Source organism: Schistocerca serialis, chromosome 8, assembly GCF_023864345.2.
Source record: "Schistocerca serialis cubense isolate TAMUIC-IGC-003099 chromosome 8, iqSchSeri2.2, whole genome shotgun sequence".
NCBI lineage: Eukaryota > Metazoa > Arthropoda > Insecta > Orthoptera > Acrididae > Schistocerca > Schistocerca serialis.
In genome coordinates, this window is record NC_064645.1 from 50,074,195 (window position 1) to 50,097,398 (window position 23,204).

Sequence of the window (23,204 nt, forward strand, 5' to 3'; positions counted from 1 at the left end):
GATGGGAGAAGTGATAAGTGACAGAAAAAATCCCAGGACCAGCTTCATTTGTTAATATTCTTAATCACTTTGAGTTTACCCTTCAAAACTAACTATGGAGCAATGTAAAGTATCTTGCTCTCTGTTTGTCGGTCCACTATTGCACTTCTTCAGCTTGATCTTGCTTAGAACACTAGACTCACATCAGCAGGACTGACAAGGGGAAGGTCTCAGACACAGCCAACCGATTCAGCTCAAATTTGGCAGGTCGCTTGTGTACAGCCTAAAATGAAGGAATCTAAGATAGTTTGCGTCAACACTCCCGCGTTTTTGAGAAAATTACCCCTAAAGGTTATGACGAGCAATCGACTCAAAATTCGCGGTATCGATAGATAATTATAAATAGAGCATTTTTCTCATTAAGTAAGGGGTCTGAAAACACATACTTTCCCAGAAATCGAGGTAAGAAACTTTTACTACTGCCACTTCTGTACCTACATGATGAAAGCTTTTTCGCTGACAGCACCGATAGCGCAACGGCCAAGGTAACTGGCTGGGAATCGGAGAACCCAGGTTCGAGTCTCGAAGAAACCTAGTGGATATTCTTCTTTTCATTTGTATTTTTCCATATCTCAATTGATAGGAATAGGAGGTTTAATAAGGTAAGTAAATCAATAAAGAATAATGATAATGATAATAATAAGGTAGGAAAATAAATTTCTGTAACCTCTTGGGATAGTCAACAACTAAAATGTTACTCCATGTCACTTTACAACGGATCTTCCAGTCACTGTTACGTGTCCTCACTTTTCTTCGAACAACTAAATGGATGGTACTTGTCATATAAACATTTGAAACAAATATACTCACGGCACCAAGAACATCCAAATGAATGCAATCTTTCAACGGCTACACTGTTCCTTCCAAAGAGTCTGCAGAAAACAAACTTGGTTTATATTTAAAAATATGTCTTTTTTGGGAATTAATTTTGATGCATACCACGCATACGACATCATTACCTTGAAAAATCTGTGCTGAAAGTTGGTTATGAATTATTCTGTGAATAGTTATTGCATCCGTGCATTTGTGCAATTCCTGCTGGGTTTCCAAAAGCACACTGTAATTCTGAAGCCTGGAAATAGTTTTTAACCTTGCAGTAGAAATAAACATCACTCGGCTAGCACACAGGTGTGCAGTTTGGCGGTATTACTTTTACTGTGCACGTTGGCTGACGCTCGCCATCTATAAACATTGTGTCATATATTGTAGTATTAATTTGTCCATTCCAGGAATCCAATATTAGACAAAACTTGTTATCAGAAATGTATGGTTTTAAAACATTCTCAAAATATCTTCTGTAAATCGCTTTCATCAGCAGGTAATGTAAACATTTTTCAACGAGTCGGATAAACGATTGACCTCTTCTATAACCCGAGGACCAAATGTAACATTCGTTTCTTGTAAACACAGGAAAACCTTAGACAACACTTTTCCAGAGGCTGTGATGGCATATTTCGCCGTGTACGAATGTGTTAGTTTGTTTTTACTACCAACTGTGACAAGGGTTCGTTTTTCTCCCTTATGCGACAACGTGCGTCGAATGTTCACTCGATACTCGCATCCTATTTGATCAGTGTTGATCACGTAATCACGATTAAAACCAGTCATAAGTGACGCCATTTGCGTGCTGAAAATCTGCTATATTTTGTACCTCCTTATGAGAGACATATTTAGTGACATGCCGATGACAAATCTTATACTCTGATTTGAAATTTCTTGCCGAAGATAATGATGCAGCAAATGTAAAATCCTTGTTGGCCATATATTGAAGCGCTGCACCTGCAGCCCACTCCTGAAACATTCTCATTCTTACATACTCGTTACGACAACGAGATTCGACAAATTGGTCGTATCTCCACTTATTTATTGCCTGGTATTTGTCGTATCTTGTCCCTCCTTTAACGATATCAGTTTCCCACAATTTCAAGTCGTCCTTCCTTTTCAGGGCTGTTGTTGCTCCATTCTTTTGCAGTGTTTGTAAGTTCCAATTTGGAAGATTCCTGGCTAGCGCTACCACCTTTACTTTTACTTCAAGGGGTATAGCGCCGTAGTTCAGTCGTTTAGTAACCGGTTCGTAATACTCAGTGGGAACAGATGAAGCACTTATTCCCAGTGACGTGGAGATTTCCAAAGTGTTATCAACATTTTGCGATTCGTTAGTCGGGATATCTTCCACTCAATCACCTTCTGCTTAATCTTCATGGTACAGTACTTCAGTATCAACAAAAGTCATTTCGTTCGTCAGCTCCAAAAATCGCTCGACGATAGCCGCTCCTACAATCTGGAACGCCGAGAAACAGAACTGCCTGCTTCCGGTAGTGCATTGATAATACATCTCTCTTGCAACACTTTTACAAACCAAAACATGGCATCGGTAACGTCCCGCTTGCCATCGTCTGTGACAGGCTTCCAATTACATGTTACAGCACTAGTCGAAGGGTGTACATCCTCCATTATTCAGATTATGCACCTGAAAGATATGACACAACAAACAATAACTAGTTACAACGGCGTAAACAGACGATCTAATTACTACAAACTACATACAGTAATCGTCGTATGTTACTTACGGAAGAACACTGTATTCATTCGCAAAACGTATTTCAAAAGGCGCATTAACGATGGAAAAATCACTACATGTATCCGTGAGGTTCGCTACAGCCTAATGATGGAAAACAACTCTTTCCGATTAACTCCTATAAGGCTCATGCTGGACACCTTCCCTCTTCCAGGTTCACAACTATGATATGACGAAGAGGCAACCGGGACAACGTAACTCTCCCCGCGTGAATTCTGTCCTGTGCCTCGCTGTAAACAAGTGTCGCCCGGTTGGCTATCTGTGATCCCTCTTGAGGAATTCGCAGCACTCTTACTCGGAGCTGTTTTCATGTGGCAAGGCTTAAAAGTTTAATACTTTACTAACTCACGGCATTTGGGAAACTAGTTTGCCTACCTTATTATTATCGTTCCTTATTGATTTGACTTTTATCCATTGTGGATGTGGATGTGGAACACTGCGACTGTGGTGTGAAAAGGTTTTCAGAAATTACTGCAACCAGTCGCCTTTTATGTAGATGTATTTTATTTAACCATGACCGGTTTCGAGCTGCCTAGCAACTCATCATCAGATGGTATATACATTTAGTGCTTTTTTGTACCCATTGTGTGGGTGGTTGAGTATCTGTGGAGATAAATCTTTCTGCAGGTATATATATATCTGCAGAAAGATTTATCTCCACAGATACTCAACCACCCACACAATGGGTACAAAAAAGCACTAAATGTATATACCATCTGATGATGAGTTGCTAGGCAGCTCGAAACCGGTCATGGTTAAATAAAATACATCTACATAAAAGGCGACTGGTTGCAGTAATTTCTGAAAACCTTATTGATTTACTTATCTTATTAACCCTCCTATCCCTATCAATTGAGATATGGAAAAACACAAACGAAAATATGAACATCCGCTAGGTTTCTTCGAGATTCGGACCCGGGTTTTCCGATTCCCAGCCAGTTACCTTAGCTGTTGCGCTATTGGCGCTGTTGGCGAAAGGTTTTTACCATGTGAGTTCAGAAGCGACAAATGTAAAAGTTTCTTTCCTCGATTTCTGGAAAAGTTTGCGTTTGAGGACTCCATACCTGATGATGAAAAATGCTCTATTTACAAACTATCAATTCCTCCAATTTTGAGTTGATTGCTCATAATAACCTTTAGGGGTGATTTTCTCAAAAACACAGAGGTGTTGACCCAAAATACCTTAGAGTCCTTCGTTTTAGGTTGTACACAAGCGACCTGCCAAATTTGAGCCGAATCGGTTGGCTGTGTCTGAGGCCTTCCCCTTGTGAGATCAAATCCTTGTTGAGCCATTCTGATGTAAAATTAGCTCTGTTTCTCTTAACATTAAGTGCCAGGTCAGTTCTGTGGGTTAGGCTGTTAAAAATGAACAATTTTGGTTATTAATGTTGTTGCACTGGGAAAGTGAGTGTGAGAGTTTAGAGACTCAGCATTTGTGATGGACTGCAGAACAATCCTACAGGTACTGAGGTATGTTTTGTGTAAGGTTGGGAAGATAAGATAGAGAAATGAGGGCTGATACTAATGCATATAAATAGTCATTTTTCCCTTTCTCCATTTGTGAGTGGAACAGGAAAAGGAATGACTAACAGTAGTACAGAGTACCTTCCACAATGCACCGTATTGGTGACCTGTGGAGTATACATTTAGATGTAGATGATGATATAAATGAATGTATTCACATTTATGTCAACATTTTAGAAGTACTTTCTTCTTTTTTCCTGTCAATATTGCTGAAATAGTGGTGAGCTGACACTAATGCAGAGAGCACTTACATCTGAAATACCTATGCTGTGAACGCAAACTAGGACCGTCATATACCACTGTAGGTGCCTAGAGCCACAAGGAACACAGTAGAAAGCAATGCTCAAAAGCAAATACTCCAGCCCATAATTTGTATTCACTCAGTGGTTTTCAGATGCATTTAGATGTATGGGCTGTATGTTGGCTGTGTCAATCAATTTCTGTGAGTGGAAGGTGAGATGTGGAAGTGTGCTGTCGTAACACCGCATGCGTCACACTCAAGTTGATAATCAGCAAATTAAACAGTTAACCATAATAATTAAGAAAAGTTATTAGTTGGAAACTTGTTAGTTGGTACAGTTATTTATTACACTCAGAACGCTGGAAACCACATAATGATGGGAGTATCTATATCGGAGGTATTCGAGTTTTAATTCAGCGAGTCTAACAGAAATTAGTCAGGAGTGGCTGGAGTGCAAGGAGGCCAAATAGTGCATCTGGGGGCAGGCTGGGTGGCAGTCCCAAATAATGCCAGTTAGCATGAAGGGCAAAGCAAGTGGGGTCTGGAAAGGGAAGGAGCAGGTGCAGAGATCCTGAAAAAGAAGCCGAAGTTGCAGTTAAGAGGTAGTTGATGGAAGTGTACCTCACTTCACTTTGCTATCTGTGAACAAGTCCATCAGTGGACCTAACTCAAGGGAAAAAGTGGTCCACCTTACATTTTACTGTGGTGGACAGTAAAGAATTCACAGTATTTATTAAAGTGAAGTTTAGAGTTGTCTCCATGTTAGAAAACCATAGAGAATGATATTAATTACAAGCAAAGTTAATGTTTGGCAAACTCAAGAGTGAGGAGCAAGGGGGGGGGGGGGGGGTGATTTATCGTTGTTAGAGAGACGAAACTTAGCATTGTTGCTCTATCAGGATTGCCAGATAAGTTTTGCTAATAAACATACTGTGCTAGTAATGTTGTCCAAGGAAAGTTGCACAGGCAGCGAACTTTAAGACTGTGTTTGGAAGAGACTGCTTAGATGCAAGTAGTGGATGAACAAAGCTTATGGTGTGTGCACTCCTGAGTGTGAATGTAGGTTGGACGGGGCCTACTGACAAGCTGTTAACCACTCAAGTGTTGTGCTATTGTTATTTCTGATGACCCTTTGGTCACAATTTGCAGTTTGTGGAATTTGCTGGCTTGGGGAATATCTAGTTATTTCTAGGTTTCCAAACTGCAGTGGCAAGTTGTGATAAGTCCCATGTGGCAGAAAGTATTATTTGCATCTCCCCAATATAAATTAGCTGTGTTGTGGCATTTATGAAACATAAATTCTTAACTGAGTGAAGTCTTTTTGTATGGCCTTTGTGCCACTAGTATCAGTGCACGGACGTTTACACAGTGTCTGTGAATTCTGATGAGCACCATCTTTGATGTAATTACTAATGTACAACCACTTATTTTGAGGACACTGGGCCTCCACAATATAGATAACTTCCGCCACAATTAGTTTCTCTTTATAGGTATTGTTTCAAGTTCCCCAAGTGTGGTTGTGTCAAAAACTTACCAAGGCAGATTTCACATGCTGAAACACAGCCTCCTGATAACTGCACTAGAGGTAAATATGACTGGCAAAGTGAGACTGCCTGTCCGGGATGCAGTACTGAAAGGTACATCAGTGTCTATATAGTTCCATACACCCCTGTACACTACCTCTTACTGTAACAGTGTGATATGCCCAACAGTAAGTTGTAGATTAGGATTTGACATTCTAGTTTCTCTCTGAGATGGCTGATGTACGAGGGCTGCCCAAAAAACAAAAACAGATTACATTGTAGTATTAAAAAAAAAATCTGTAAAAATGAAGTCTTATTGTTTTTGAAAGCGACACACAAGTTCTACTTTTCAGCATTGTCTCCACACAAATTAAGGTTTTAGGTACTTATCAAAGCGGTGAACAAGCTTTGAAATTCCAGTGAAATAAAATTCTGCCACCTAAGACCTCAACTAGATGGTCACACATTTCTGCAGATCAGTGTCATCATCAAAGTGCTGTGTTAACAAACTGGGTCCTCATTGTTGGAAACAGATGGTACTCACTGGGAGCAAAGTCCGGACTGTACAGTGGATGAGGAAACACCTCACACTTCTCGAATGCGATTGTCCGTGTGTGGTCAAGTGTTGTTATGCAAAAACAAAATTTCTGAACTCTACTTTCCTTTGTGCTTATTTTGCAATGGTTTGGTGCAGGAAATTTGTGGAAAACTAAACAAGAGCTCTGTCATAGTGAAACGGCAGTCTTCTTGAATCTTCTCATTGATTTTTGACTGTTTCATCAGTCAGAATACTCGGCCATCCACCTCACTCTTCATTGTGAACATTAGTTCGGCCACTTTTAAACCTGGTGTGCCATTGACACACTTCACCTTCAGTGATTAAATTCTCTCTTTATACTTCATACAGTTACTCATAAATATCAACTGGTTTATGATTTTCTGCCAACAAAAATCTTACTACTGATCACACTTCACAACTCATAGGAATTTCTGTTGTGGCATACATTTAAAAATTCTGTTGTGAAATACTTTGAAAGGCATGAACCTCACACTATCACAGCCGGATGCCAACTAAATGGCCAAATGCTCGTACAACAGTGTACTCCCCACCCCATGCTAGCCCCATCCATTGTTATTGCATGCAAAAACGTAATCTGCTTCCAGGATAGCCCTTGTACTTGTGTTGTATTCGTCAGCACCACATTTGTTAGATTCAGAGCAAAAATTAATCTGATCATGAGAGGATATTAGAAATGTTTCAGGGAGCGGTTCATTTAGTGAGGACCAAATGACTTTGTTAAAAATTCACTATCCTCTTTCTTTCTGAAGAATACAGTGACGTATTATTAGTGCCTTGTTTACATTGTACCCATTCCTGACAAAGGAGGTTATTACAGTCAACAGTGATGTCATGGTGGAGTTGTTTTCTTTTCCTGATTCACTCATATTTGATGTAATTGAAACTCCAAAACACAATAAATTAAGTGTGCATTGTTATCCTGTGATACTGTGTTCGATTGTTTGCTTAATGTAAAGCTTACATCAGAAGTAATTCATTTGACTTTTTTGCCGCACAGTATATAAGAGACACAGTGCTGAGATTGTAGCAGTGCTCATTGCAAGTGAATTACTATCAAAAGAGGGATTCTTAGGAGCACTGCCAATCTTACACAGTCAGATTTGGCAGTCTGATGCAATCAACGTAAACTACCACTTGAAAATTTGGCTTAGTTGCAGCTTACCTACACACATATCACCTGTTGTGTGCAAACTGTAGAAAACAGGTCAGTTATCTGCTGGCAGTGTTTATGCATTCTCACAGTCAGCTGTTGAATGTGAAGTGGCATTGGAAAAGTGGCACACATTGCTTGAGCGGAAACACCTCAGAAAAGGTGGAGAAGTGACCTAATTCCCCATACCCACCCTTTATGTTCTCCTCTATAATATCTTGACAGCAATATCTTGCTCACAATACATTCGAAAATCTTATGCTTTATTTTGAATACGTTGGACAGCCAAGTTTGATCTAAGAGGTGTCAGGTCACAATCATGACTTCTCATCAGTAAAGGTGTAAATCAGTAAGAATGTTCCGAAGCGGTTACACATTCATCTCCTCCTATGCATTCAGGTCCATACTAATACATGTTATTTGAGAACTTGTGATAGTTCAGTGAAGTGAAGTGATAAGTGAATTACATCTCCCTTTGTTGAAGTACAATACCTTAATAGGCATTATCTCCAAACAAATGTCACGCATGGGCTGGAGGTCCTATGAGATAGAAAAGCCATCCTAAAACTTATAAAAGCTATTATATTAAATACTTTTGAGTTGTGCCTGGGCTTTTGGTGCCAATAAACCATCCTTTCTACATCTACACATACATCGATACTCTTACGCATGCGCCATACCACTACTAGTTATTTTCGTTCTTGTTCCACTTGCAAATAGAATGACGCAAAAGTAGCTGTCTATATGCCTTCATAGGATTTCTAATTTCTCGTATCTTATGTTTGTGGTCCTTTCACGCAATGTATGTTGGAGGCAACGGAATCATTCTGCAGTCAGCTTCAAATCCCGGTTCTCTTAATTTTCTCAATAGTGTTCCTCAAAAAGAATCCCTTCAGGCTTTCCCATTTGAGTTCCAAAGCATCTCCGTTACACTTGTGTTTTGTTTGAACCTACCAATAACAAATGTAGGACCCTGCCTGCGAATTTCTTCAATAATGTCTTCCTTTAATCTGATCTGGTAAAGATTCCAAACACTAAAGTAGTAGTCAAGAATAGGTCACACTAGCATCCTATAGGCGGTCACCTTTACAGATGAACCACGAACCACACTTTCCTAAAACTCCCCCAATACACCGAAGGCAACCATTCATCTTTCCTACCACAATTCTCACATGCTCGTTCCCCCCTGCTGGCCCGGGGTTAGAATAGGCCTGAGGTGTTCCTGCTTGTCGTAAGAGGCAACTAAAAGGAGTCTCACACATTTCGGCCTTTATGTGATGGTCTCCTGTAGGGTTTGACCTCCATTTTTCAAAATTTTCCCCAAGAGCAAGCCAATTGGGAAAGGTGCCTTACAATGTGCATAGTGTCTGTCATGCACTGAGACCTCTCGCATCCTTCGTCAATGTGGATCTGCAATTCTGCTAGTTCTCCAGCTGTTGGATGAGGTCACCCTCCTGGGTGCATTTTCCTCCATCCTCTGTGCAGTATCACTTTCTGTGCTGTTGATATCCAACACAGTAGCCAGTCTGTTGTGGTGGGGCCGCTATGTACCCTGTTGGTTGTAGATGCATGACGACACAGGGATTGCTCTGCAGATGCCTGCACTGTTAACTCCCCACATATGCCAAGGAGTAGATGCCCATCACATCACCCTGGAGCATTGGGACTCCTAGCAATGGCAGTCCTGCCAGGTGGCCTTTGCTGCAGCTGGGTGGCACCCATGGGGAGGGCCCCTGGTCGGAGTATGTGGCATCAGGGTGGATGACACACCATGAAGCATAGTACATCATCTTTTGCTGGTGGTCAGACACCAGCAGTCTCTAAGCGGCCAAGGTCTAACTTTAATGCTAAGAAATATGACCCCAAATTGTCCCCCACCCCCTCCCCTGACCACACTGTGGGAGGATTGCCAGGTAAGGATGGCAGCGAAGGTTATTCAGCCTGGTTCTCGTATGTACAAAAGTTGATGGGGAATCTTTCTTGTCAGTTTTTTGTGGGGCATTTAGAGAACAAGTTTGGGGAGGTGGAGGGCTTGTCCAAAATGCGGTCAGGGTCGGTCTTGATCAAAACAGCATCCCCTGCCCAGTCACGAGCACTACTCGCCTGTGACAGGCTGGGGGATGTTTCTGTTTCCATCGCGCCTCATAAGAGCTTAAATATGGTCCAGGGACCTTTGTTTGCAGTCTGACAATGAGCTGCACACCAATTTAGAGTGGCAACGTGTCCATTTCATCTGGCACAACCACCGGGGTTCGAGCGATAATCAGGTTCCACTGGTGCCTTGATCTTGGCCTACAAGGGAGACACATTACCCGAGATCAGGGTGATGGTCTACAGCTGTGACGTAAAGCCATATATTCCTCCCCCGATGCAGTGCTTAAAGTGCTGGAAGTTCGGCCATATGTCTTCCCGCTGTACTTCCACTACCACCTGTCGGGATTGTGGACATCCATCACATTCCAATACTCCCTGTGCCCCACCTCTCATCTATGTCAGTTATGGAGAACAACATTTGCCTTGCTCGGCAGACAGCAGGATTCTCCAGAAAGAAAGAAAAATAGTGGAATACAAGACCCTGGACCAACTAGTCTACACTGAGGCTAAGAGAAAATATTAGGGACTACATCCAGTGCATATGACGTCAACCTAAGCCCCCGCCACCCATCAGGGACGTCAGTCCCCACTTCGCAGCCACACAGCCAGAGAAGCATAAGTCTTCTTCGGCTCCTCTCACCAGGAAGGGATCCCTTGGGTCAGTCCCTTCCCAGGTTCCTACCAGTGGCAAAGCTGACACCCGCCAGTGGCAGAAGCAATCACAGGAAGCTGGTCGTAGGGATTTGCAGTCCTCCTCAGTCTCTGAGACTGAATCAGTGAAGCTCTCCCAGCTGGACAAACCTAAGGAGCAGCAAGAGAAACCTAAAAAGGAAAAGACCCCCAAGAACCAAGGCACTGCGGTGGGACCCAAACCACCACTAGCTACCAGCTCTGTGTCTGAGGATGAAGTGGAGATTCTGGTGTCCACCGAGGACCTAGATCTCGCTGGACCCTCAGACACAATGGATGTCAATCGCACGGGTACTCATCTGGTGGCAGTAGGTGACCCTGAGACGTAGAATGCCTCATCGAGTGTTCCATGCCTTCCCAGTCTCATGATCACGTAATCCTACAGTGTAATTGTGGTGGTTTTTTTACACCACCTGGCTGAGCTATGGCAACTGTTAAGCTTTACACTTGCTTTCTGCATTACCCTCCAGAAAACCTGGTTCCCGGCAATGCGGACCCCGGCCCTCCGTGGCTACAAGGGATATTGCAGGAACTGTAGCGACTAAAATAGTGTGTCAGGTGGAGTTTGTGACTATTTCCTCAACCCAGTATGTAGTGAACCTGTGCCCCTTCAAACAACTCTTGAAGCGGTGGCTGTCAGGATAATCTTCCTCCTGATGGTGCAGTACCTCTGAACGTATTGGCCACACTGATTGATCAACTCCCTAAACCTTTCTTACTTTTGGGAGATTTTAATGCACATAACCCCTTGTAGGGTAGCGTCATGCTTACTGGCCGAGGTAGGGAAGTCGAAAATTTACTGTCACAACTCGACCTCTGCCTCTTAAAATACAGGTGCCCCCACACATTTCAGTGTGGCACATGGCACATATTTGGCCATTGATCTCTCAGTTTACAGTCCTGGCCTTCCCACATCTATCCACTGGAGAGCACATGATGACCTGTGTGGTAGTGACCACTTCCCAATTTTCCTGTCACTCCCCTGGCATCATGCCCATGGACGCCTACCCAGATGGGCTTTAAACAAGGCAGACTGGGAAGCATTCACCTCCGCTGTCACCTCTGAATCTCCCCCACATGGTGCCATTGATGTTGTCGTCGAGCAGGTCACTACAACAATCATTTCTGTGGTGGAAACGCAATCCCTTGTTTTTTAGGGTGCTCTGGCAAAGACAGTCCCTTGGTGGTTGCCAGAAGTTGCTGAGGCAATTAAAAAGCATTGGTGAGCTCTACAGTGACATAAGCAGCACCCTTCCCTAGAGCACTTATTAGCCTTTAAGCGGCTCTGTGCCCGCATTCGCCAGCTTATAAAATGACGAAAACAGGAGTGTTAGGAGAGGTACATGTCGACCATTGGGTGTCATACGTCACCTTCCCAAGTCTGGACAAAGATCAGATGTCTTTTTGGGTACCAGACCCCAGCAGGCGTCCCTGGCATTAACATCAATGGTGTGTTATCTACCAACGCTTACATGATTGCCGAACACTTTGCTGAGCACTATGCACTATGCTTGAACATCTGCGTCGGAGAACTACCCCCCAGCCACTTGTACCCTCAAATGGCAGATGAAAAGGAAAGTCCTCTTGTTCACTACATGCCAAGTGAACCCTATAACGCCCCATTTACAGAGTAGGAGCTCCTCAGTGGCCTTGCATATTGCCCCGACACAGCTCCTGGGCTGGATCGGATCCACAGTCAGATGATTCAACATCTCTCATCTGACTACAAGCGACATCTCCTTATCATCTTCAACTGGATCTGGTGCGATGGCGTCTTTCTATCGCAATGGCAGAATAGCACCATCATTCCGGTGCTCAAACCTGATCAAAACCTGCTTGTGTGGATAGCTACCGACCCAGCAGCCTCCTCATCTTTCTTTGTAAGCTGCTGGAATGTATGGTGTGTCAGCGGTTGGGTTGGGTCCTGGAGTCACGTGGCCTACTGGCTACATGTAAGGGTGACTTCTGCCAGGGTCACTCTACCACTGATAACCTTGTGTCCCTTGAGTCTGCCATCCAAACGGCCTTTCCCAGACGTCAACATCTGGTTGCCATCTTTTTTGACTTATGTAAAGCATATGACATGACCTGGCTACATCATATCCTTGCCACATTGTATGAGTGGGGTCTTCGGGGCCCACTCCCGATTTTTATCCAAAATGTCCTGTCACTCCGTATTTTCCATGTCCAAGTTCCCCCATATACAGGAGAATGGCGTTCCGCAGTTCTCCATATTGAGTGTCTCTCTATTTTTAGTGGCTATTAACAGTCTAGCAGCAGCTGTAGGTCTGTCGGTGTCAGCTTCTCTGTATGCAGATGATTTCTGCATTTTGTACCGCTCCTCCAGTACTGGTGTTGCTGAGCAGCGCCTACAGAGAGCCATTCACAAGGTACAGTCATGGGCTCTAGCCCACGACTTCCAGTTTTCAGTTGCGAAGTCGTGTGTCGTGCATTTCTCTCGGCATCGTGTAATATATTGATTATTCCTTGCTACTGTAGTGTTATCCTGAAGCTGTGAGAAAGGAGGACAGGCACTCCAAGGCGTGGAAGCAGAGACGATGCTGAGGGCAGACGAAACTAGGAGAGATATTGTTACATGAAGTAAACCGTAAGGGGGAGAGCCTTGCGAAAATGCAGACGCCCTCAGATGCTATTCCAGGGTTTTAGTTACTCTTCAAGGAATTAACATGTAACTTCATATGTCGTCTAGACGCTGCGGTAGGTTGCCACTGTAGAACTTTGTAACCAAGAGTCACGTACTAGCGTATAAAGCCAGCTTTATACCAGCCCTGAGAACAGCAATGTCAGTAGGCTCACAAGGGTTAGAAAGTGAGTGAACACACCAAAAATTGTTGACCTAGCAGTCCCTACTCCAGCGAGCCCGAGGGGCGGGGCTAAATGATGTATAACAATAATGTTGCAAGCCTTATTTGGCAGAGCAGTTATGTTTAGCTTTCAGCTGAACAATGTTGATACCAAATACGGACTTAGTTAGTGCAATTGCATTAACATCCCTGCCTTAGGAGGAGTAGAGGGGACCTAACTAAACCATGATTGGCAGGCGCCTGCAAGAGACCTGCAGGATTGGCTGGGTGACTTTAAGTGGGAAAAACAGTGCCCACACGCGACTCTTTAAAACCCCTAGATTCTGCATTTTGGCAGAGTTCTCAGTAAGACGATCTGGGCGCCGAATCCGCGTCCGTCAACTCCGGCCTCGGTCCAGCTCCGCGTAAGTCTGCTCTCTCACTTGTAGTGCATAAGTGAACAGTTTCACATTCAGTATGTTTTGTTTTGAAACTAAGTTGTTGCCTTAAGATGCTGCTAGTGTTTGCTACTGTGGTTAGCATCCACTCCTGGGACTTCTGCTCTGGTTTCTCTTGTAACAGTGTTATTCGTGCTTTTTATAACCCTAGAATTAGCCTCCAGTGCATTAGTTAGTCCTGTCTGGAATAAACAACCATTTCAAAACCCTGTTTGTCCAAGAGCCTCCACAACGAGATCCCTACCGAGTCTCACCATCTGCATTTCTAGCAAATGCCTGTACCAGTGTTGGCTCAGATAGAAGAAAACAATCAAATGCCCTCACTGTGAATTGTCCTTCTGCCTTCTGCTCTGTACCGCTTGGGAGTGCAGACTGACCAGTAACCCCTTTTCTCCCTCTCCCACCATGTCAGGACACGACAATCGCACTGTTCATCCAGAACCAGAACTTTATCGTAATGACAATCCACTCACTGTAATGGAGACATGTCGATTCTTAGGACTGGTTTTCAACACTCGATTGACTTGGCTACCTCACCTTCGTCAGCTTAAGTGGAAGTGCTGGCAGCACCTCAATGCCCTCCGCTGCCTGAGCAACACCAACTGGGGTGCAGATCGCTCTACGCTGCTGCTGCAGCTCTACAGAGCCCTTGTTCAATCCTGCCTTGACTATGGGAGTCTGGTTTACTGTTCGGCTGCACCCTCAGCATTGCGTTTACTCGACCCATTGCGCCACTGTTGCGTTCGGCTAGCGACAGGAGCTTTTGGAACGAGTCCGGTGACCAGTGTCCTGGTGGAGGCCGGAGTCCCTCCATTGAAAGTTAGGCCTGCACAACTGCTCGCCAGTTATGTTGCACACGTTCATAGTTTTCCTGCGCATCTGAATTGCCATCTCCTTTTCCCAACCACGGCAGTTCATGTCCTGCATCGGCGACCCAGGTCATGCTTTACGATTGCTGTTCGCGTCCAGTCCCTTCTGTCTGAAATGGAGTCCTTCCCATTATCACCTGTCCTGTCCTTGAGGTCCAGTCACATACACCTCCATCATGTACACCTAGGCAGCAGATTCTTCTGGACCTTTTGCATGGCCCTAAGGACTCTGTTAACCCTGGCGGCTCTCCACTGTCACTTCCTCTCGATTCTTGACATGTACCAGGGCCATGAGGTGGTTTGCACCGACGGCTCGATGGCTAATGGTCATATAGGCTTTGGGTATGTTCGTGGAGGATGTATTGAACAGCACTCCTTGCCAGATGGCTGCAGTGTTTTCACTGCAGAGCTGGCGGCGGCGAGTCATTTCTCCTGTATACTGACTCCTTGAGCAGCCTATAAGCTGTTGACCTGTGCTACCCTCACCAGCCATTGGTAGTGTCCATTCAAGAGTCCATCTATGCCCTGGAATGGTCCCATCGTTCAGTGGTGTTTGTGTAAACCCCAGGACACCTCGGAATCCCAGGCAACGACCTTGCCGACAGGCTGGCCAAACAGGCTACATGGAAACCGCTTCTGGGGATAGGTATCTCCGAAACTGACCTGCGTTCTGTCGTACGCCACAGGGTTTTTCGGCTTTGGCATAACAGTACACACAACAAACTGCATGTCATTAAGGAGAATACGAATGTGTGGAAGTCTTCCATGTGGTCCTCTCGCAGAGAATCAGTTGTCCTCTGCCAGCTCCACATTGGCCATATGTGGTTAATGCAGGGTTACCTCCTCCGTCGTGAGGACCCACCTCTGTGTCGCTGTGGCTCACAAATGACGGTCGTCCATCTCTTGCTGCACTGCCCACTTTTATCTGCTCTGCAGCAGACTTTTAACTTATCCAGCACCCTACCGTCAGTGTTGGGTGACAATGCCTCAACAGCAGCTTTAGTTTTACTTTTTATTTGTGAGGGTGGGTTTTATCATTTGATTTCAGTTTTAGCGTATGTCCTTTGTTCCTCTGTGTCCTCCGTCCTAGTGCATGTAGGGTGGAGGTTTTAATGTGTTGCAGAGTGGCTGGCTTCTCCTTTTTATTCTCATGGTCAGCCATGGTAATCCGCTCTCTTGTTTTGATCTCTTCTACATGTTTCTTGTGTGTGTCTGTTGTTTTCTTGTCCGATTTTGTCCATTTTAGTGTTTGTTGCCCTTCTGTCATTCTTGTAGTTTTCTCCTTTCTTGCAGCTGTGTTTTGTATGTCTGTATTATTTTACTCCCACCTTTGTGGAATTATTTTAATCAGAACGAGGGACCGATGACCTACCAGTTTAGTCCCTCTCCCCCTCTTTTACACCAACCAACCTCACATGCTCATTTGATTTCATATCGCTTTGCATCATTATGCCCAGATATTTCAGTGATGTGGCTCTGTCAAGCAGGATACTGCTAACGCTGCATCCAAACACTACAGGTTTGTTTTTCATACTCATCTTCATTAACTTACTTTTTTTCTACATTTAGAGCTAGTGTCATTCATCACACCGACTAGAAATTCTGTCTAAGTCAGCTTGTTTCTTCCTACAGTCACTCAACTTCGACACCTTATCATACACCACAGCATCATCAGCAAACAACTGCAGATTGCTGGCCAGCCTGTCCACCAAATTATTTATGTATGTCGCTGTTCCCTGAGGTGCTCCTGACAATACCCTTGTCTCTGATGTACATTCACCATCAAGGCCAACATACTGTTTTCTGTAACTTAAGGAAACTTCGAGTCACTCACTGAACTTATTCCATATGCTTGTACCTTCTTTAACAGTCCTTCCATGTTATGTTGATCATATTTGTTAAACCAACAATGATGATTCAAGACAGAAACTACTGATAAATATTAAAAATAGTTAATATGATAGCTTTTGGAGGATTTAAGATGTCTCTTCTTGTTGCTTTGAGAGATTTGGAGTACTGCTTGCAGAAAGTGCTATGAAATAGTAAATGGCACTCAAAAGGTTTATAAAACATTCTTATGTTATTAAAAAGTCACATTATTTATTTTAAAGTGGATTTGGAAATGTAGTCAAGTTTTAAATAACCATGTTTCTTTTGTGATGAACAGTTTGGCATCTATAAGGTAATAATTCCATCTCAGCAAAAAGAATAGTATATGTCTGTCTCTACAGTAGTACAAGAAGCATTGTGTGCCACATAACTAATTTTTTGCGCTGTTTCTTTTCCAGGCTCTAAAGGGAATGGCAGCTACTTTCAGGGTGACGTCATCCCACATAGTGAAGACTGCTGCCGAACGGCGACTTCCAAACACCGATTCAGTCCTCACGATGCTCAAGTGGTTAGAGCGCCACTTGAGTGGGAGAGAGCCTCGACAGGATGCAAATGGTGGCCCCTACAGGCGCCCTTCCAAAAGTAAGGGATCTCGATTAAGTGTTACAAGTGAAATGTCATATACACCACATTCCGTGTCACCAGAACCTCAGTCACCAGCAGTCTCTAATTAGGTGGTCAGTCCATCTCTGCCTGTCTGTCTGCTATGTAGGGAAGTTCATCACTTGTGTATGTCACTTTTTTTCTCGAGTTTGAATATGGGGTTACCAGTAGTGTATGTTCCCATATTTGTCTATTTGTCTCTAATTACGAATTATTGAGAAAAATATAGTTAGAGGATAGAGAGATTGTTCCCAGTGTAACATGTAAGATAACAAATGTCTACTACTGTACCTACAGAAGTTTTTATGCATTTTGGTGCACAAATATGTGACAATGTGTAAAGGTATCTGGTAAGAAATGATGCAAGTGGTTTGCTAATTGTTTACAAAAATATTTTTCATACATAATTCTTCAAACAGTGTGTATAAAAGGAAAGCAAAAGATGTCATGAGAATGCCTTCTGTGTCTTTTATTCTTACAGAATACTTATTTAGTGTTCTTTTCGTACTTGGATTCTGTCCTCTGTATTGTGTTCCTGACGTTGCACACTAAATGAAATCAGATTTGTAGAGATTTTGCCTGAATGTTTACATTTTATTTTGTGGAAAGATTTATCTTTTGTATTTTACAGATGAGATTAAAGCTGTAATTTGTTGAATTCAGTGATATATGTTTTTAGGCCGATTTTGTATGTATATTGGAAAAAGAATGTTTTTAACAAGAGATTTAATGTTATACAGTGTCTTCCTTTGCAACTACTACTCCAGTCACTGTTTTGTTGTTTCTTCCTCTTTATACCCATAATCTTGTATGTTGCATGTATGGAAATTAGGTTTTCATTTCTATGTGTATTTTGTGTGCTGCTCTTCATCACTTTCTCAGTGTCATGCAATCAGAAATTTTGTTGTTGCATTAGAGAGAAAATACCTGTAAGATGCCAGCAGTTCAATTTTAATATCATGTATAAAGATGCTTTCAGATATTTAAATTGGAGACGACAGAGTGATGTTAGGGCAGATGTGGGTCAGTATGTAGCCACTAATTTGTCCAATGTTCAGTGCTTTGCATTAAGGGCTGACACCTTTGTAAATAGTCAGAGAAACTATCTTAAAATATGGTTTCTGTATTCTATTTTTTGTGTTTTTCTTTTTTAGTCTTTGTATTTCAACAGCCACATGTGTGATATATTGTCTGTGGTATGCTGTTAAAAGTATAATGTAATTATGGAAAGGGATGTCACATACATTGTAAAATATGGGACACATTGAGTTGTTAAGTTTATCTTTTTTGTAGTAGAAATAATTGTTGGAGTAAGATCTATGTAATTATTTTTATTACAACCTTAAATCAACTTTCAGCTTTAAAATCTGAAGCTTTAATAAATATCTCAATATCAGTAACAGAGAAACTTATCGATAAGAAAGTCATTGAAGCATAAAAATGCATACGCATTTCCAATTTGAAACTAAACAGTTTTATTGTAGTAGATATTATATGTGATAAAGATAGTGAGGAGAGGCCAGTAAAGAAGCTTAGTTGTTTAATTCGTGATATTCACATTCTGTGGTCCATTGGGTATCTATATAGAACAGAGGTACATATTTTTATATACATTGGGTGGTATTTAAGTGTGCCAAAAGTGACTGTCACCAGTTTCACTTAGTGAGGACCCTGCATTTCTGTGTCACTGTGGTAAGTGGTGAAAACACAGAAGTGGAGCCAATGTGTTATATTTATTCAGATGAATTTTACAGTAGAAAATATCTATTCATACTTGTCATCTTTTATGGTGTTTCATCCTAAAATCCAATAATTTTTTCCAATTGCTGTTGTGTCTATCATTTAGCTGATTAATGATTAATGCAGAGTTAAATTGCCACCACTCACATAACTATAAATACAGACTCTACACAAGCCTCCATTCCTCACAGCCTGAATTTTTTCTATTCCATTTATGAATTAAAATGCCTTTCATCAAACAGACAGTGTTACACAGAACTCCATCAGTCACCCTACACATGATAATTGCGACAGCTTGAGGTTTCTGCCTCACGGAGCTGCAGGGAGTATTATATCTAATAATTGATGTGAAGTTGAACTATGTTGAAGACCAAAATGGTCAAACAGGAATCCAATTGTATCAGCCTGTCATAAATTGCAAGTTGAAAATTACATAATATTCTCAGCTGAGAGTAATGTGGCCATTTAGTCAACTGCTCATTTCTTATTTTGTTCATTATCATTGAGAATATTCCATGTTTTGAAAATTATATTAAATTTAAAATATTATACACATTTTTGGAGTTCTTATAGCCTCACAGAATTCTACATCTTGTTTGTGTCCTATAACAAAATGTTTGCACATTCCAGAACATCTCACAGAAGTAAAAATAAATAGGATATTGAATAAATTGTTATTATGGATTTCTGATCACTGCAGAAACTGTCTCATTTCACCTTTGAGATGAAAATTCAGCAAGAGTAGGGAATAATGATGTTAACTTCCCAGCAAATCTCACATTCTTAGTCTAAAACTGCTATCAAAAGCTACAATCTACTGACCACAGTAAGCTCATCAGAATAAACACTTGCCTTACACCAGTTTATTATGCAAAAACATAAGAAGTGTGATTTAAAATTGTGTCTATTCATTGTGAATTATGAATAATGGCAAGCATTTTGTGACTGGAGGTTTGTGAAACATTTATGCGTATGGTATTGGTTTCATCCATCATATGGCAGTCTTTAGTATAAATATTAGCTCACTATTTCCTGTTTCTTGAGAGGAAAAAATTGGTCTTCCTCTGGTGTTGGTTCTTCCAAATGTCTTGTGCTATTTCCAAGGTTCCTATTTGGAACTGCTTTTCTGTTCGGAAAGGCAGTCTTGTGTAAGCCTAAGTGAATCTCTCTCTTCTTCTTTTTTTTTTTTTTAGTATACAGATACTGTGAAATGTGTGTTTGGAAACTAATCAAGGGCACCAGTGGCTTTTTTATAAATCCAGTATATTCTATTTTTATGTGTTAAGGAAATGTTGATATGTTTTAGATGTTTATCATTGTATAAAGTAATTGTGACTTAGTTGACGCACAGTCATGAGAGTTGTTGCAGTTCCAAAATGAACTTTTTGTTGTTAATTTCTTTAAGGTAATGTTAGAAATTGTTTCAGACATTTCAGTGAGAGTTGTTAAAATGATATTTTTGTGATGAAATCTGTATTTTTTTCTTCCATGTTTGTGATTTAATTAGTTGTTCTGCCACAGCCAAAATAGATTTTGTTATTGTCCTGCTGTAACTATCACTGAGTAACCCAAAGTTAAGACCCTCCATACAGATCAGCTTTCCTTAGCAACATTGTTTCATACATGTATGGCTTTTTATGAAGGCTGTGACACGACATGAAATCTAGTATAAACATTTAAGTAATTCCCCTGCAGACAGGGGTCAAACACAAGCCATGGTGCTATTACTCGTGGAAAGGAAAGAAACAAAAAAAAGGTGATTTAATTTGTACACATTTACTGTATTTAAAGATAAAGCTCTTGTTAGTGTAAGTAATTTTATTAAAGTTATATATGTTAAGTAAGCTCAGTATTGAAACAAAGATTCCCTTTACGTACTTTCTAAAAGTGTTTGTTGAACTTATTTTTATGACTGTTATACATATCAAGAAAATGTGACGCTAATGTTAAGTGAATGTTGTAGTTTAATTTAAATGTTAACACAAGTATATACGAGACGTGGAAATTTCAGGAAAATACTCTGTGCAGTTTTTTGTATCTGTCAGTGGACAAGATGAAAAACAAATAAAAATACTATAACATTGATTTTTTTTTAACAAAGAGCATGTGAATTTTCTTTCCATCAATCCCCAGTACTGTAATCAGGCATTAGTAAAATAGTCAGGGAAAGAAGAAAATCAAAATGTTTAATAATGCATACCTGCTATCAATAAATGAATGATGATCTGTTTTGCTATTACGTTTGAGATTATAATGTTTGGAAATGGCACAGTCTTTCTTAAAGTACAGTTATAAAAAAGATAATTCTCTCACTTGCACTCTGATATTCATAAATAGGTACTTTCCATTTAATAATGAACAGTTATTTTTTATTTTTATCTGTGTGTAACGATAATCCAAAACTGTCTGAATGTATCTAATCAAACAATGGAAAATCCAGCATGGAATAATGACAATATTATGTCACCATATAGTGGAGATATTGAGTTGCAGACAGGCACAACAAAAAGACAGCTAAAAAAGTAAGTTATTGGCCAAAAGGCCTTTGAATGAGACAACATACACACAAACATTGATGCAAACATAACTCACACACAAATGACCACTGTCACTGGCTGTTGAGCTATGAGCAACATCGCATGATTGGAGAAGCAGTATGAGTGGTGAGGATAAGTAGGAGGAGTGTTAGCAGGGCTGGGGTTGGGGACGGTAAAGTGCTGCTTGTGGGTGCATGCAGGGATGAGGTATGGAGAGAATAGGGTGGCTGGGTGCAGTTGGGAGGTTAGGTGGGGGGACAGGGGAGCAGAAAAGGAGAGAAGTAAGAAGACTGGAATAGAAAGCTGTGTAGTTCTGGAGTGGGAACAGGAAGGGGATAGGTGGGTGAAGGACAATGATTAATGAATGCTGAGGCCAGGAGGGTTATGGGAATGTAGGATATATTGCAGGGAGGGTTCCCACTTGTGCAGTTCAGAAAACCTGGTTGTAGTAGTAGGAAGGATCCAGATGGCACAGACCATGAAGTAGTCATTGAAATGAAGAACAATGTGTTGGGTAGCATTCTCAGCAATTGGGTGGTCCTGCTGGTAGTCAATGCCATTCACTCACATGTCTCCTTCCCTGTTCCCACTCCAGCTCTACAAAGCTTTCTCTTCTATCAATTCACCCATAGTCGTTTTTGCTCCTCTATTCTCTCCTCCACCCCCCCCCCCTCCCAACTCACCCCTATCCACCCTCCTTCCATGTGATCTTCCGACTGCACCTAGCTGTCCTACTGTCTCCCTACCTTGTCTCTGTATGCTCCCACAAACAGCACTTTACCATCCTTTCCTTCAGCCTGCTATTCCTCCCTCTCCCCACCCCAACCACCTGCAAATTTATACAAAGGTGAAACCAGTGATGGAGTTTTGCTGAATTCTTCTAAGTCCTCAGACTGAGCTGTAATGATTAAGTGGTTCTGCACCCCAACATAAGTATCAGTCACTAAATAAACTGAAAAGGAAAAGAAGGTCTGGCATTGAATATCTGGAGGTCACTGGAGACAGAGTACAAGCTGGGGTCGGGGCAGGAAAGTGGACCATCCTGACATTTGTCTTAACTGATTTGAGGAGACAACAGAGAACCTAAGCCAGCTGGTGCGGCTGAGCGGTTCTAGGTGCTTCAGTCTGGAACCACGCGACCACTACGCTTGCAGGTTCGAATCCTGCCTCGGGCATGGATGTGTGTGATTCCCTTAGGTTAGTTAGGTTTAAGTAGTTCTAAGTTCTAGGGGACTGATGACCTCAGATGTTAAGTCCCATAGTGCTCAGAGCCATTCAAACCATTTTGTACAGAGAACCTAATCTGGATATTCAGACAGGAACCTGAACTCCCATTTCTCTCAAAATGTAAGTTCAGTGAACTGTGTATATGAGCAATGAAACCCTCTACTGCACTGGATTGGGGCATTTAGAAGTTCTCTTATCCCCTTTCTTCTCCAAGTGGGGGTTTTCGCACATGTCCTCTTTTTTTTTTTTTAAGACAAATGTACAAGATCCCTAACAAATGTACTTGTTTACAAATTTACTTCCAGGCTTAAAAATCTGATATTCTTACACTGGACCCACACATCAACTGGTGCTAACTATACACATCCTAGTTAAGTGTTCGCTTGTAGTCACACTTATTTGATTTCATCACTCTCAATTAAAGGATCTGTTCTCAGAGGCCCTAGTTCCTGGTGGCTAACTTACCCTGGTAATTTACTGTTCTGCTCCCAGAAAGGTATTCACTGTGCAGCAGAGTATGCGCTGATATGGAACTTCCTGGCATATTAAATCTGTGTGCCGGACCAAGACTCGAACCCAGGACCTTTACCTTTCACAAGCTAGTGCTCTACTGACTGAGATACCAAAGCACAACTCGTGACCCATCCTCACAGCTTT

General features: G+C 41.9%; 1 protein-coding gene across 3 annotated transcripts in view; it reads left to right on the plus strand.

The window, feature by feature from the left end:
* LOC126417174 (uncharacterized) overlaps positions 1-20,886 on the plus strand; it is a 114,294-nt gene extending 93,408 nt beyond the window's left edge. For all 3 annotated transcript variants that reach the window (XM_050085075.1, XM_050085073.1, XM_050085072.1), the window contains one exon: positions 16,839-20,886. In XM_050085075.1, coding sequence (XP_049941032.1) covers positions 16,839-17,114 — 276 coding nt within the window. In that variant the 3' untranslated portion in view covers positions 17,115-20,886. The remainder of the gene's footprint in view (positions 1-16,838) is intronic.
* The last annotated feature ends 2,318 nt before the right edge of the window (positions 20,887-23,204 follow it).